Here is a 13,178-nt window from a genome sequence, read left to right on the forward strand (position 1 = left end):
TTTGCCGTTGGTTCACCCTCCAATGGCCGCTGCAGCCGGCGCATTGTGCTGATCCGAAGCCAGGAGCCAGGTGCTTCTCCTGGTCTCCCATGGGGTACAGGGCCCAAGCACTTGGGCCATCCTCCACTGCACTCCCAGGCCACAGCAGAGAGCTGGCCTGGAAGAGGGGCAACCGGGACAGAATCCGGCGCCCCAACCAGGACTAGAACCTGGTGTGCTGGCGCCGGAAGGCGGAGGATTAGCCTGTTAAGCCACGGCGCCAGCCTAGAAACTATTCTAAACTGATAGAAGCCCCTAACGCATTGACAGGTGCTATGCTAGGTATTTACATAGTTGATCTTATTTTAATTCTCACAACACAAGTAGGACGTGTTCCAGAGGGGTCCCCTAGAGCCAGACAAGCGGCAGCGGGGGGGTGGTGGGGTTTGAACCCAGGACCACGAGTCTCCCTGGAAGACTGCAGTTTCCACAGAGTCACCACACAGAAGGACAGGCCACCTCTGAAGAAGCATCTAGAACAGAGAGGCAGCAGAGCAGGGAGGCAGGAACACAGGTGGGGAGTTCTAGGGACAGCAGGAGGCTCAGCGGCCAGCGGAGACCCTGCCACCGAACCGCAGCCCCTGGGAGGAACAGTGCGGACGACCAAGGACGAGGGAGGAGGTTTTCAACGGACCTCAGCGTGAATGCTGTCAGTGTCGGAGGCGCGTGCTCCGAAGCGCACAGCACACGCTGGATGCACAGAGATCCCTCCCGCTGGACACAGCTGCTTGGCTGTCACAGGTGCTTCACTTGGGAAGCTGCAGAAGCCACCAGGAGTCTCAGACCCATGTGTCAAAGGATTTCAGCTTGGGGCCAGCGCTGTGGCGCAGCGGGTTAAGCCTCTGCCTGCAGTGCCGGCGTCCCACATGGGTGCTGGTTCGAGTCCCGGCTGCTCTGCTTCCAATCCAGCTCTCTGCTAATACATGTGGGAAGGCAGCAGAAGATGGATCAAGGGCTTGGGCCCCTGTACTGTCGTGGGAGACCTGGGTAAAGCTCCTGGCTCTGGCCTGGCTCAGCCCTGGCTGTCACAGCCATATGGGGAGTGAACCAGTGGATGGAAGACCTCTCTCTCTCTTTCTCTCTCTCTCTCTCAGGAAGGAGGGCAGGGTTCCTGGAGGCACCTGCTGGAGAGTCCCCACCAGCTCACTTGTTTCTCACGCTCCTGGCCATCTGTCTCCCATCTTGCTTCCTTGTCCCTGTTTTCTCCCTTCCTGCTTCTCTTTGATTGCATCCTAGGGTTCCTGGTGCACTGATCAGGCCCTGACCATTCCAGCTCAGCCAGTGCCAGGCTTGGAGCCTGCACCGGCCAGCAGGGGCGGGCAGCAGCAGCAGCAGCACGGCCAGCGCACCCTCAACGACTCCCTGCTGCTCTCAGCGCTGCCCTTGCTTCGCTCTCCCGGGCGGGCACCATTCCCGTCCCTATTGTACACACAAGGCTCTGACAGGCTAGGAAGAGCTGGAGCTGGAGTCCCCGGCCAGCACTCGCCAGCTTCATGCCCAGCCTGGGTGCCTTTGGAACCAGGGGGCTGTCACCCGGCCCAGGGCTTCTCCGGCCGGCTTGCAATTCTGAACCGCTAGGGTTGCTCTGGCAACGCACTGCTGCTGGGTCAACTCGGCACCTGTGGAAGCAGCCCCCTCCCCCCCAAGCTCTGGGGAATAGAGGCTGGGGGCGTGGTGACGTTCAAAAGCTCCCGGGTGATCCTGACGCATCCACTTGGTTAAAATGAATTCAGGGTGATACAAGGCCCGATATTTAGTTACGTGGGAGAAACCAACATGGCGTATGCGGTCTAATATAATCAATCATATGTGTGTGCATGCAAGGGGCCTGTGAAAAACGGAATGAAAACGTAAGCTTATTTTGGGGCAAAGAACTTGAGGTTCATGAAGCTGTCTTCATACACAATTTACAAACTTTCTGAAGTCTTCTTGTAGACACAGATTTTGAATTTGCTTTGCACCAAACAAAAATCTTTTAATTCCACCTCCCAAGGACTTTTTGAAGTACCCTGCTACCCAAATATCTGTGTGCATATGGAGTACACTGTGGGATCCCGGTAGGGAGTGGGATGTGGGTCATCTATACAATCATGACTGCCATCAGCTCTCCCGGTGTGGGAGAGGCTGAGACTTCATGAAGAATGACCCCGTGGGCGAGCAGGGAGGAGAGGATGGCAACCTGCGCCGGTCAGCTTGCTGCTGGAACTGGGCGCCGACAAGCCCTCGCCTACCAACAGCACCCTCCATAAACAACAGCTAAGGACCCACACTCACCATTAGTCGGGGCCAATTTAGGGAGAGTTCTACTCCCCACCTCACCGCGTCCCTGGGAAGCAGACTCCGTGACAGCACGAGTTCAAATTAACTTTTGAAAGGTGCGGTTTCTATGAAAATGCCCTGTCCTTCCAATAATTAAATAAAATAAAGGCACTGGAAGCTGAGCCACGGAGTTCAGGTCACTCGTGTAATGGAATCGCGTAGCCTTAATTAAGAGGGTGTCTTCCAGGAGGAGGAGGGGCCTGAGCGATGGGGTGCGAGACAGTGGGGACGCCAGTAGGCTTGCTCGGCCCCTGGTGGCTACCTGGCTCCCCCACCCCCACCCCCCATTCCCGGTTGAGAGTGCGCAGGAGCTTTAATTTAGCCACACTGTTCTCTTATTTTGAATTAAATTACCAGTCTAGCAATATTTAAATTAACCTTGAGGCTTCCTGGAGAACATAAAAGTTATTTTGAATTATTTTCACTGCCAGGATCAGCACAATTCCCTTCCCAGCCGGCTCGGTAGGAATTCAGTGATAGAGAAACCAATTTTTAAATTAATACAATTTTGTGTTTGCAAGGAAGCCATTATTTTTAATTATCGGGCATTTTCCTCAGCCTGGCTTCCCCAGTTAATGAAAGTCGGCTCTTTAGCACGGTTTTTATTTTTGCAGAGGGCAGGCTTTGGGAAGCCGTTTTCCCTGTGGAATTTTTTCCCCCACTATGTTTTCATCTCACCAAGCCCACGCCTGTCACAGGGAGGCTCGTAAAACACCCGGAGAAAAGGAAACGCTGTCGTGGAAATGGCCCGGCTGGGCCTATAACTGGTGACTCGAACTCAGCCCCAGGGGCCAGGACGGGGGCAACTGGAGGAGGAAATTACACGGGGCTGGATCCCCTCCAGGAAGCAGAACTGTAACACAGCAGGAGAGACTGCAGTCAGACGGCCAGAAGAACCCTCGGCCCGCTCTGCATGGAGGATGGGCAGCCTCACGGAGGTTCGCAAGGGGAGCCGTGAGATTTTCCACGCCTGGCAACGCTGACGGGCAGGAATGCCTGCCTGGAGGGAAAGCCTGGCTTGGATGCCATCTCCATTTCCGGTCTGGGTCAGCTCCCTGGGGTTTAAGAGGCTGCTCTCCCCAGCTCCCACACAGCTATGTAGACCTGTGTAGAGATCAGTGCTTGGGCAGACAAAACAACCTGCTATAAATTTAATATCAGCTTAAATAATGCATCATTAGAAGGGTACGCCTCTGCAAACACATTAAATAATGTATTCCTCAAGCAAACATGATTTTTGGATGACTTGCTGTTTTGGACGGTGGGAAGGTGAGGAGGTAGAAAGACCCGAATTTGAGTTACAGTCTTGACACTGATTAGGGGGCGACGGTTGGAAGCCGGACGTCACCGTTCAAGCCTCAGTTTCCCCATCTGTGGTAGCCTGGTGGGGGTGCTGGTGGTGGCAAGGACTTTCTTAGCATCCCTGTCATGTGGAAGATGCTTGATGCCCAACCCGAGGATACGGACCCTGCCAACTCTGATAATCTCAAGTTCTAATAAGGAAAACCAAGGACAGAAATGTGGCCAGCTCCCCTGGGGTCCCCAAATATCTGAGGCTTTCATTCAGGAAGCTTCTTGGGACCAGAAATGAGTAGAAGTGGGAGGGAGAGGCTGCTCACAGTGCCCTCTTTCAACTTCATTCATTCACTACCTGGTGAGCTCCCTCTATGTGCTTGTCATTGTGATTGGTCCTACGACAGCAAGAGGCTGACGGCCCCTGCCCTCTGGAGTTCAGAGTCAGAGGACAGTGAAGACGGACGAGCCAACAACCACAAATGTGAGTCAGCTAACGCGAGTGAACACAGCGGAGGAACCCCGGGAGGGGAGAGACGCAACGTCAGAACAGGGGCTGACGTGGGCGGGTTCCCAGAGGAAGGGCCGCTTCCGTGGGCACGTGAAGACTTTACCAGGTGAGCGTGGGAGAAGGGGCGGGGGGGGGGGGAACATTCCAGGTGGGGACCTTAACAAGTGAAAGCCCAGGTGGCCAGCAAGGGCCCTGCAAAGACAGAGAAATTCAGCTTTCAGGTGATGCTGGGAAGACTCAGGTGCAGGGAGATGGCCCATTGGTAAGGATATGGCAGAGAAGGGAGGCATCTGATGTAGACTCAACCCAGGTGACCTGGATGGGCTGTGCTTGCTACTCTTCAACTCCAGCTTCCTGGAGCCAGGCACTTCATGGGTTTCCTAGCGGCCAAGAAGGAGGCCAGACAGCCTGGACGCCACACCAATGCTCCTTTGCCTTCATCAGTGGGTCAGCCAGTCTGTGCAGCACTTCAGTATTCCTAAGATCCTCACCAGCGCCAGTAAGGCCCTGTCCCTGGATTTCGCCCTTAGCTGGCTCATCCCAGCCAGACTGGCTCTACTTCTGCTCAGAAAACACGCAATAGTCTCTTCTGCCTGAGGGCCTTTGCACATGCTTGTGCCTTGGCCTGGAAGCCACTCCTCCCACCTATGCCTGGAAAATTCCCACCAATCCTTCATTCGCTCTCAGCTCAGGTATCATTTTCTCTGTGTAGCCTTCACCTAAATCACAGGTCCCCTGTCATCCTTACCCTATATTTTTCTTCACAGCACCTGTTGCTTTACCTTACCAGTACACTTCTATGATGATCACTTTCCCTCGCTAAGGTGTAAGCGCCATGATGCTTTTCCATTTTCCTACTGACTGCGCCATTCAAAATTGTAAGTTGGCCGTCTGTCGCAAAGTAATATTTCCTTGGGGAATTCACTGCTTCATGCTTTGTAGAGGTTTACCTTTGTGTTTATTGTTTACTTATGTAAAAGGAAGAGTGAGAGAGAGAGGCAGAGATATATGTCATATATGTCTTCTATGTGCTAGTTCATTGACCAAATGGGCACAACAGTCAGGGATGGGCCAGGTCAAAGCCAGGAGCCTGGAATTCAATCCAAGTCTCTTACATGGGTGGTAGGGACTCAAGTGCTTGGGCCATCACTGCTCATCGCTGGGTGTGCACTAAGAGAAAACCAGACTGGAACTGAAATCAGTCAATCTGATCCGGAATGTGGGAGTCCCAAGCGACACCGCAATACCTGCCCCTACTAATGCATTATTTGAACCACTATTAAATTTATTGCCCATTGTTTTATCTGTACAAATGCTATTCTCCCTATAATGAAATGCTGTTTACAACATAATGTTGAGTTTTGTTAACCAAAACTAGGACAGTGACAAGAGCATAGTGCTTGTTTGAAAAATAAGGTATTAGTCAACTGAAGAAGGAACGCATTGTGATAGAAAGGAAAAAATTCACTATGGCTTTCACGTAGGTGAGAGGGCTCCGTGCAGAACTGAGGCCACGTGTGTGTGTGCTCACATGCACACCTGCACATCTGCCCTTAGCGTGCGCCTGTGTCACTGTGACTTGCCACATAAAGCAAACGCACACATGCCAACATGTAATTGCAATATCGTATTAATCACATAGACACCAAAACAAAATGACTAACTCCCACTTCTCCTGGAATCCTTATAGCACTGTACCAATATCATGCTGGAAGACTGCCTGGGAAGCAAGCTTTCTTTTGTTCTGCTACCTATACCTGTGGCTGTTTCTTGCTTCGGCAATCTCTATGGAAATCACAGTCAGGAAGAAGCATCCTAGGGTGAGGCTGTACACCTGACTTTTCAGGGAGAAGCATGGACAAAACCCATTTTAGGGAAGGAGCCGAAGTGTAAATCTTAACAGAAGGGAATGGTTTCAGGTCTTTCCTCCAAAGGCCTAGAGAAAAGGCTGACTGGGTGAGCGGGTGGGAGGCATAGTGCTCCCACAGGTCCTCCAGCAGGCGTTTGGAGGGATGGAGGATGCAGACTGCTCCCGAGGTGTCAGAGTTTTAACTCAGTATCTCTTCTTTCCTTGTTAGGGCACGGGCAGGCCCCATCGCTAACGCTTCCCCGGCTTATGTGATTTACAGAGAGAGCCCTATCACAAAATACAAGTGTGGATGTGGGTCTGTGGCCTGGCCAATCACAGAGCCCCATCCCCCTGAGCAGTCATTGGATTGGGGACCTGGACTCCATCTGTTCTAGGCCATCACAGTTCTTCCATTGGATTTTTTAAAAATAGAGGTGCCCAGGGGAGAGTCCTTCCTCTTTCTTCTGGGTTCGCTAAGCCTGCAGTCTACTGGCCACATTGGCCGGATTGCCAAATGTGAAGAGCTCACAGGTGTTCTGGATGAGGAAATTAGGCCAACTGCCAAGGGGAAGTCTGCTGGGAGATGGGGGAGACAGAACCAACATCAACCTGATGACGTCAACCCAATGTCAACCCGATGATGTCATGGAGTCTTGCTCCTCTCTTGTGGCCCACGAGGTGAGACAATGCATGCTCCTTTCTATTAAGCCAGCTGTGGTATGCCTCCTACCCTCAGCAGCAGGAAGATTCTGGCACATCCAGGCACATGTGCTGCGAATCCGGCACCTTCCTAGGGGCAGGAGGAGTATTTCTACACAAAGCATTTCCAATAGGAGCCTCAAGAGGGCATAATCACATCTTTCTCGTGGTGCTTGTCACTGGGGGTCCAGGGGTGACACAGTCGCTGTGTTTGCAGTTTACAGAGGCTACGATGCAACTGCTCCCTATGTTTCTGGAAGGTCAGAGAAAGGACTAGAAGGGAGGGAGAGAGGGAGAAGAGGAGGAAGAGGAGGAGGAAGAGAAGAGGACTCCTCAAATGAGGCTCTTTGGGAAGTCCTTGGGTGGCACAGAGGAAATCTTCCCTACCTGAGTTTGAGTAGGGATGAAGGGCTGGGAAGCTTTTGGTGGAAGGATGTGGTCCTGGGCCCCCCATCAGCTCCCTTACCTGCCCCCAGTGTATGAGGGAGAGCTGCTGACACTTCCACCTGCTAAGTAAGGAATGTCTCTGGAGGATTCTGGGAAAAAAGGGCATCATGTAGGCTACAATTTCTCGGAGCGCTGTTTTCTCATGACAGCTACTCCTGGACGTTGGATCCTGCTGAACCCTAAGGTTGCTCAGAGCTTTGGACCTTTATATCCCTCCCCTGGCCACACTCCCAAATGCTTACAGGGCTCTGGGAGTGGACAGCTGCTTGCTACAATGCAGGAGGCCCTGAGTCTTGCCATACAGAATTTCTCCAAATTCCCTGCTCTCCTTGGGGGAACAAGGACAATTTAATGCTGGTTAAATGGTTGCCTTTTCAAGTTCATTCAGTGTCTTCTACCTGGCAGGGGACAGAGATGAGGCTGCTGGAATCTCCCACTTCTGTCTTAGGTTTTAGCTCCCAGCCTCTCTCCCTTACCCAGCCCAGCAGGGCAACCCACAAAGAGGGGACGGTCCCCCATTCTCAGTCTCTGAGCATGAGGAAGGCCCCTCAAAAAGTCAGCATGGCTGAGCCACTCTGCCAGTGGCCGGATCCTGTTAACTGTGTGTGCCAGATATATCTCTCCGCTCTCTCCCTCCTGCTTCTCTCTGTCTTCCTGCTCGCGATTTAGTTTCTCATTTGGATTAATGCAGCAGCCTCCTCGCTGTCCCTCTCCTCCTATCTTGCTCCCATCTAATCTGTCTTCCTCCACATTTGAGGAAGCCAGAGAGCTCTTTCTGTTGCTACACATCCCTGTACATCACTCTGCTAATTAAGCGCTGGTACAGCTCTCTGTTGTCCTCAGGATAAATGTCAGTCTGGTATAATTTCCCCTTCCTTGTGCAGCCTCTGGACAACACACTGTTTTTGTTTTTCAGATTTATTTTATTTATTTGAAAGGCAGAGTGACAGAGACATGGGCGTGGGGGAGAAAGGGAGAGAGAGAGAGAGAGGAGAGTTCTTTCATCCACTGATTCACTCTCTGTATGGCTGCAATGGCTGGGAACTGAAACTTAGGGAGCCAGGAGCCTGGAATCTCTCCTGGTTTCCCCTGTGGGTGCAGGGGCCCCAGCACTTGGGCCATCTTCTGCTGCCTTCCCAGGTGCATAGTAGGGAGCTGAATCAGACATGCAGCAGTGGGGACTTGAACAGGGACACATTGTGTCTGTACCCCACACTGTAACACATCTACCTTCTCTCTGGCCACACTCAAGGTTTCCTGAAATATCATTCCCCCTTTGGCCTCTAGGCTTTTCACAGGAAACACCCTCTGACCAACCACCTCTTCCCCATATCTTCGCCTGGCTAATTCCCACTGCTCTTCAGAACTGATTCGAACTCCTCTCTGAAGCCTCTCCTCATCCCTTGTCAACCCTGACACCGATAAGCATGGTGGAGACCCTGTTGTGTGATCACAAACATCTCAGGTATGGCATTTTCTATACTTTCTTGGCATAAAGCTGAGGGTACCCAAGGCTGCTCTTGCCAGAGGGGGGTGGAGATGATGCATGCTGTGTCTGGGCTTGCTCATGAAGCCCCTTCAAGCACCCACACTGCCTTCCCTCCTACAACGGCCTTGGAGGCTGCGTGCAGGATCACAAGAGCACGCCATTGTTGTGTATGCAGACCCCCCTGACTCCCATGAGACCCCCTGAGAATTCACGGTCCGTTTGCTACCTGGTCTTAGCATTCCTCTTCCCACTGATACACTCAACTTTCCCTTTCCTTGCGCTATTGCCCTCCAAGATAACGTCTCTGTACTGACTGTCCCCTCCACTCAGTGTTCCTAATCTTTCTGCTGTCTACTCATCCTGTGGCGCTGGGTGGATATTTGGCACGCAGTGAGCCTCTTTGGAATGAAAACTAACTAACTTCCTTCCTTCCTTCCTTCCTTCTTTAAGATTTATTTATTGGAATGTTGGATTTACACAGAGACAGGAGAAGCAGAGGTAGACAGAGAGAGAAAGAGATCGCTCGCGTGAGAGCGAGCGAGCCTGGAAAGAAAACTTTCACAGCTCCATTGAACAGCGGAGCTGGTGTGGAAAGCAATGCCAAATCTGTGTTACCACTGGCTGAACCAGCCTGTGAGTCCCATGGGGGCCAACAGATACCTTTGGTTAGGGACTGGGAAGTCCCTGCTGTGGGCTCCCGAGTCCTCTGAGGTCCCAAAGTTCCTTAATCCACATCATACCTGATCTCCCCTCAATTCCTTCTTCCAAGTGCTCCCCTGAAATTTCCAGGAGTTGCTTTTATTTCATTCACGACACAGTTTATGAAGTGAATTAAAATAAATGAGATGCAAATAAATTCCAGGCTTTCTCCCTCATTTTCAAATTACATTTTCAGTCCACTCAACCTGTTATAATCTCATAGTGATTTTCATTTAAGAGAGCTAAATGGATATGTGATTATTGTTACAGGAACTAACACCAGACAATTAAATGTTGAGGTGTTGATAGATAAAGCTGTGTTTTGATTTGCATAAACATGATGCCAGCAAATCTAACCCTGACAGAAATTCAGTTAGAAGACTTGCGTGCCTAACTTCTGCTAATTACCACAAGTACTATTATTAAGATTTTGTTAACATTCAGAGTTGGGACTATAGCCATTTTATTTTAGGACCACACTTATTTTTATTTTGAAAACTTAGTCCAATGCATAACTGATTTATCAGAGAAAAGGCACGATTACTGCTTATAATCAACTTCTACAGTGCAGCGTATCAAAAATCAATTACACAGCCCCGAAATCCAGTCATTAAGGATTTAGCTACTAATCTCATTCCATTTTTGTCTTTAGAAAGATATTGCAGCTTGCAACTTTGCAGATACCAGTGCAGGAAGAAAAACATGGGAGAGTGCTGATAACCTAATGTGGAGAATTAAACTCCAACCAGACAAAGGTAGAATCTTAACGTGGAATGGCCTGACTGCAGGGAGGTCACCCGGGCGACAGGAGCCCACCCCGGTCCCAAGGCAGAAGTTATGACCCAAGTTTTGCCAAAGCCGAGCCTTCTTCCCCAGGGATTCCAAAGCACTTGCTGAACTCCACCTTGTTCCATTGTTTACCTTCTTCCTAACATGGTTTGGACCTGCAATTATTTTACCTATTTATTAGTCTACTAATGATCTGCCCCTTCCTCCCATCTCTCCCCACTCTGGAATATAACCTGCAGGAGCAGGGCCTTTGCTCTGAGGGCCATCTGAGTGGTCTTCAACAAGCTGATGGAAAATACACATGAAGAAAAAACTATGCATGGACCTCAGACAATTTTGTACCCAAACTTGTCTTCTAATTTCATTTTCCATGAACTTTTTGAAGTGGCCTAGTGTATCTTCAGTGCAGAGTGGAGCGTCTGGCTCTTCGCAGGCATCCTATAACTACGTGCTGTATTTGGGCTCCCCAGGATTTGGCACCCCTGGAAAGGTAAGCTTGATGGCAGGAAATGATCCCTCATGGGGACAGATACGTGAGCAGAACTGGGATGACCTGGATGACAGGGGAGCTGAACATTAAGTTGTGTGGCGTGGCGGTTCTCAATGAGCCAGACAGAGAGACAGAACTAGGGCTGAGTCTTGGCTTGGCTACTTTCTAGCCACTGTGTCCTTGGACAGGTTATTTAGCTTCCCTGAGCCTTTGTTTCCTTCCGTGAAAAATGGAGGTCATAATGGCAACCCCACAGGATTGCTGAAAAGGTTCAAATAAGATCACACAGGTAAAGCACTGAACACGAGTTTGCAACACAAACGCCCTCAGTCAATGTTATGTTAGTGTTTAGAAGATGCAGCTTGGGGCAGGTTGCAAAATGTGGGTGGCTCGTGCTGGTCACTATTCTTGGTGTGGCTTGGTTGGTTTTCCTCTTGGGAATTCTCCCTTCACCTCCTCGGACTCAGGGCTCCTCCTCTGGGATCCCTTCTCCCCCAAGATACCCAGCTGTCTTTTCTCCTCTCCTGTGCGTCTCCTGTAGCTGCCTGTTGGCCCACACTGTCAACTCCTTGGGTTTAGGGACTATATTTCTAATGTTTTGTTGTCCTGGTGTTCAGCAAGGCTAGGCACTGGACCCCACTCCTTTGTTGAACTGGCCTTCCGGTGAGAACTGGGGGAGAAGATGGCACGCGTGGAAGGTAGCAAGCGTGGAAGGAAGAGCAACGCCGTCTCCAGGCGCCGTGTGTGGGAAACCCCCACAGCTACACGGCTGCCTTCCTGAGTCCCGGGAAATAGAGACTGTTTTCCCCAGGACAGGAATCCCAAGGGACGTGGCTTCCACTGTCTGAGGGGAGGACCTGTCTTCCAGGGCAGAAATGGATGACAGAGCTTGGCCATGTGCAGCTCTGGGAGGACAGGGGGCGCCTCCTCCCCTTCTGTGCTAACAAGTTGTGGGGAGCCACTCACCCGGAGCTTCCTGCCGAAGATGGTGACTTTGCCTTTGATCTGTTCCTTTCGTAAGCGCCACTCAATGGAGTTCAAGCCGTTCTCCATGGGGAGGGAGATGTTGCAGCGCCCGATGGTGGGGGTGATGGTGCCCGCTAGGACGTGGGGCTCGCTGTGGAAGCTGACACCCATGCCATTCGCGTACATCACCCTCAGGGTACCATTGTTACAAAGCTGGTAGCTGTTCCGCACTTGATCTGGAAAAATGTAAGTAGGGGTAGGGGGTGGGGAAACAAATTATTCACTCTATTAGTCGGGAGAGGATAGAACCCCTATTTTTACAGGTTTCCATGGTACTGTGCAGCTGTCAGTCTAGGGCTGCCTTCAATTAGCACACACACAACGTGAAGGTAAGTAGCAGAGATGCTACTGATCCATGGGAAGAAAAACATTATTAGGATGTGGCACTCCAGAAATAATTATGCCATGATATTTTTCTTTTACGCACTCAGGACTATTAATAGTACATTTAAACATTTAAAGATGTCTATTGCCTACACAATTTGTGTCAATCAAATTCCTGAACTTTAACATATATATTTTAGCTTATACAGAAAAAAAATACACGAAAGGAAAACAACTTGAATTCCCTCCACCCCCTTTGCCTACTCTCTAGCCCCAGATTGATGGTCTAACCAGAGGTCAGATCCAGTGCAAAGCAAGCCCTGGATTCCTCCAGAACATCAAGAGATAAAGGCCGCTTTCCTTCCCTCCTGCTGCTGCTGACTCCACCACGATGCCATCTCCACTCAGGAGACCCAAACAGCGAGAGCAGCATGGAGCCAGAGAGTGCCGATAACGTGTGTTTATCTTCCCGAGTGGAATCTACACTAGTCAATCAGACTTATGACCTTTTCCTTTATCGGAAAGTTACAGGAAGGAAATGCGAGCCCGAGACTCCTTTCCCAGATGTGTTGCTTCCCGACGGGCTGTGCTGGCCTCCGAGACATCAGCCTTTGGGGTAGCAAGCAAAGGTGTACCTGCCACTCCTGTGCCACCAGCCGTCATGCAGAAGGACAGAATCTATATCATTAATCACTTGGCAGAGCAGAAATAGAGGCATTGAAATAGGCTCTGTCGCTGGATAATAGTCCAGAAATGTCACCATTTATCTACTGAGAGGACACTTTTATCCCCTGACAACTGGCTAGCCCACCGACATTATATCTTAATTAAAAGAAAAATTAATCTACACAGTTCCTTTGCTTGCCAGCCCCTGTGATTGTCTGGGACTGTATGGCTTGTCTGACAACACAATGACCATGGGGTGGTTAGAAATCTTTGAGATTCCAGTCTTGGCAAGAGACTGCCACAGATTGCTTATCCCAGGGCAACCAACTCAACAAAGAAATGCCTGAAAGAGAAAATGAGAATGAAACAACAAAAACCAAAATCTTGTGATGGGCTCAAGAAATTACTTACTGGCCTTTGAGAAGATAACTCTGCATGGTGGGTTGGTGGACAGTAGTAGTGATGGAAAGGTAGAGCAGGAAGAGAGTTGGTGGGGGTTGAAATGGACATTTTCAGATATGTAGACATTTACAAATGT

The 13,178-nt window shown here is 50.5% G+C and overlaps 1 protein-coding gene across 10 annotated transcripts in view; it reads right to left on the reverse strand.

Annotated features, from left to right (window-relative positions):
• The window catches only part of TENM2 (teneurin transmembrane protein 2), a 979,180-nt gene that overhangs the window by 19,942 nt on the left and 946,060 nt on the right, over positions 1–13,178 (reverse strand). For all 10 annotated transcript variants that reach the window (XM_062189665.1, XM_062189666.1, XM_062189664.1 and 7 more), the window contains one exon: positions 11,591–11,826. In XM_062189665.1, coding sequence (XP_062045649.1) covers positions 11,591–11,826 — 236 coding nt within the window. The remainder of the gene's footprint in view (positions 1–11,590; positions 11,827–13,178) is intronic.

Source organism: Lepus europaeus, chromosome 4 (genome assembly GCF_033115175.1).
Source record: "Lepus europaeus isolate LE1 chromosome 4, mLepTim1.pri, whole genome shotgun sequence".
NCBI lineage: Eukaryota > Metazoa > Chordata > Mammalia > Lagomorpha > Leporidae > Lepus > Lepus europaeus.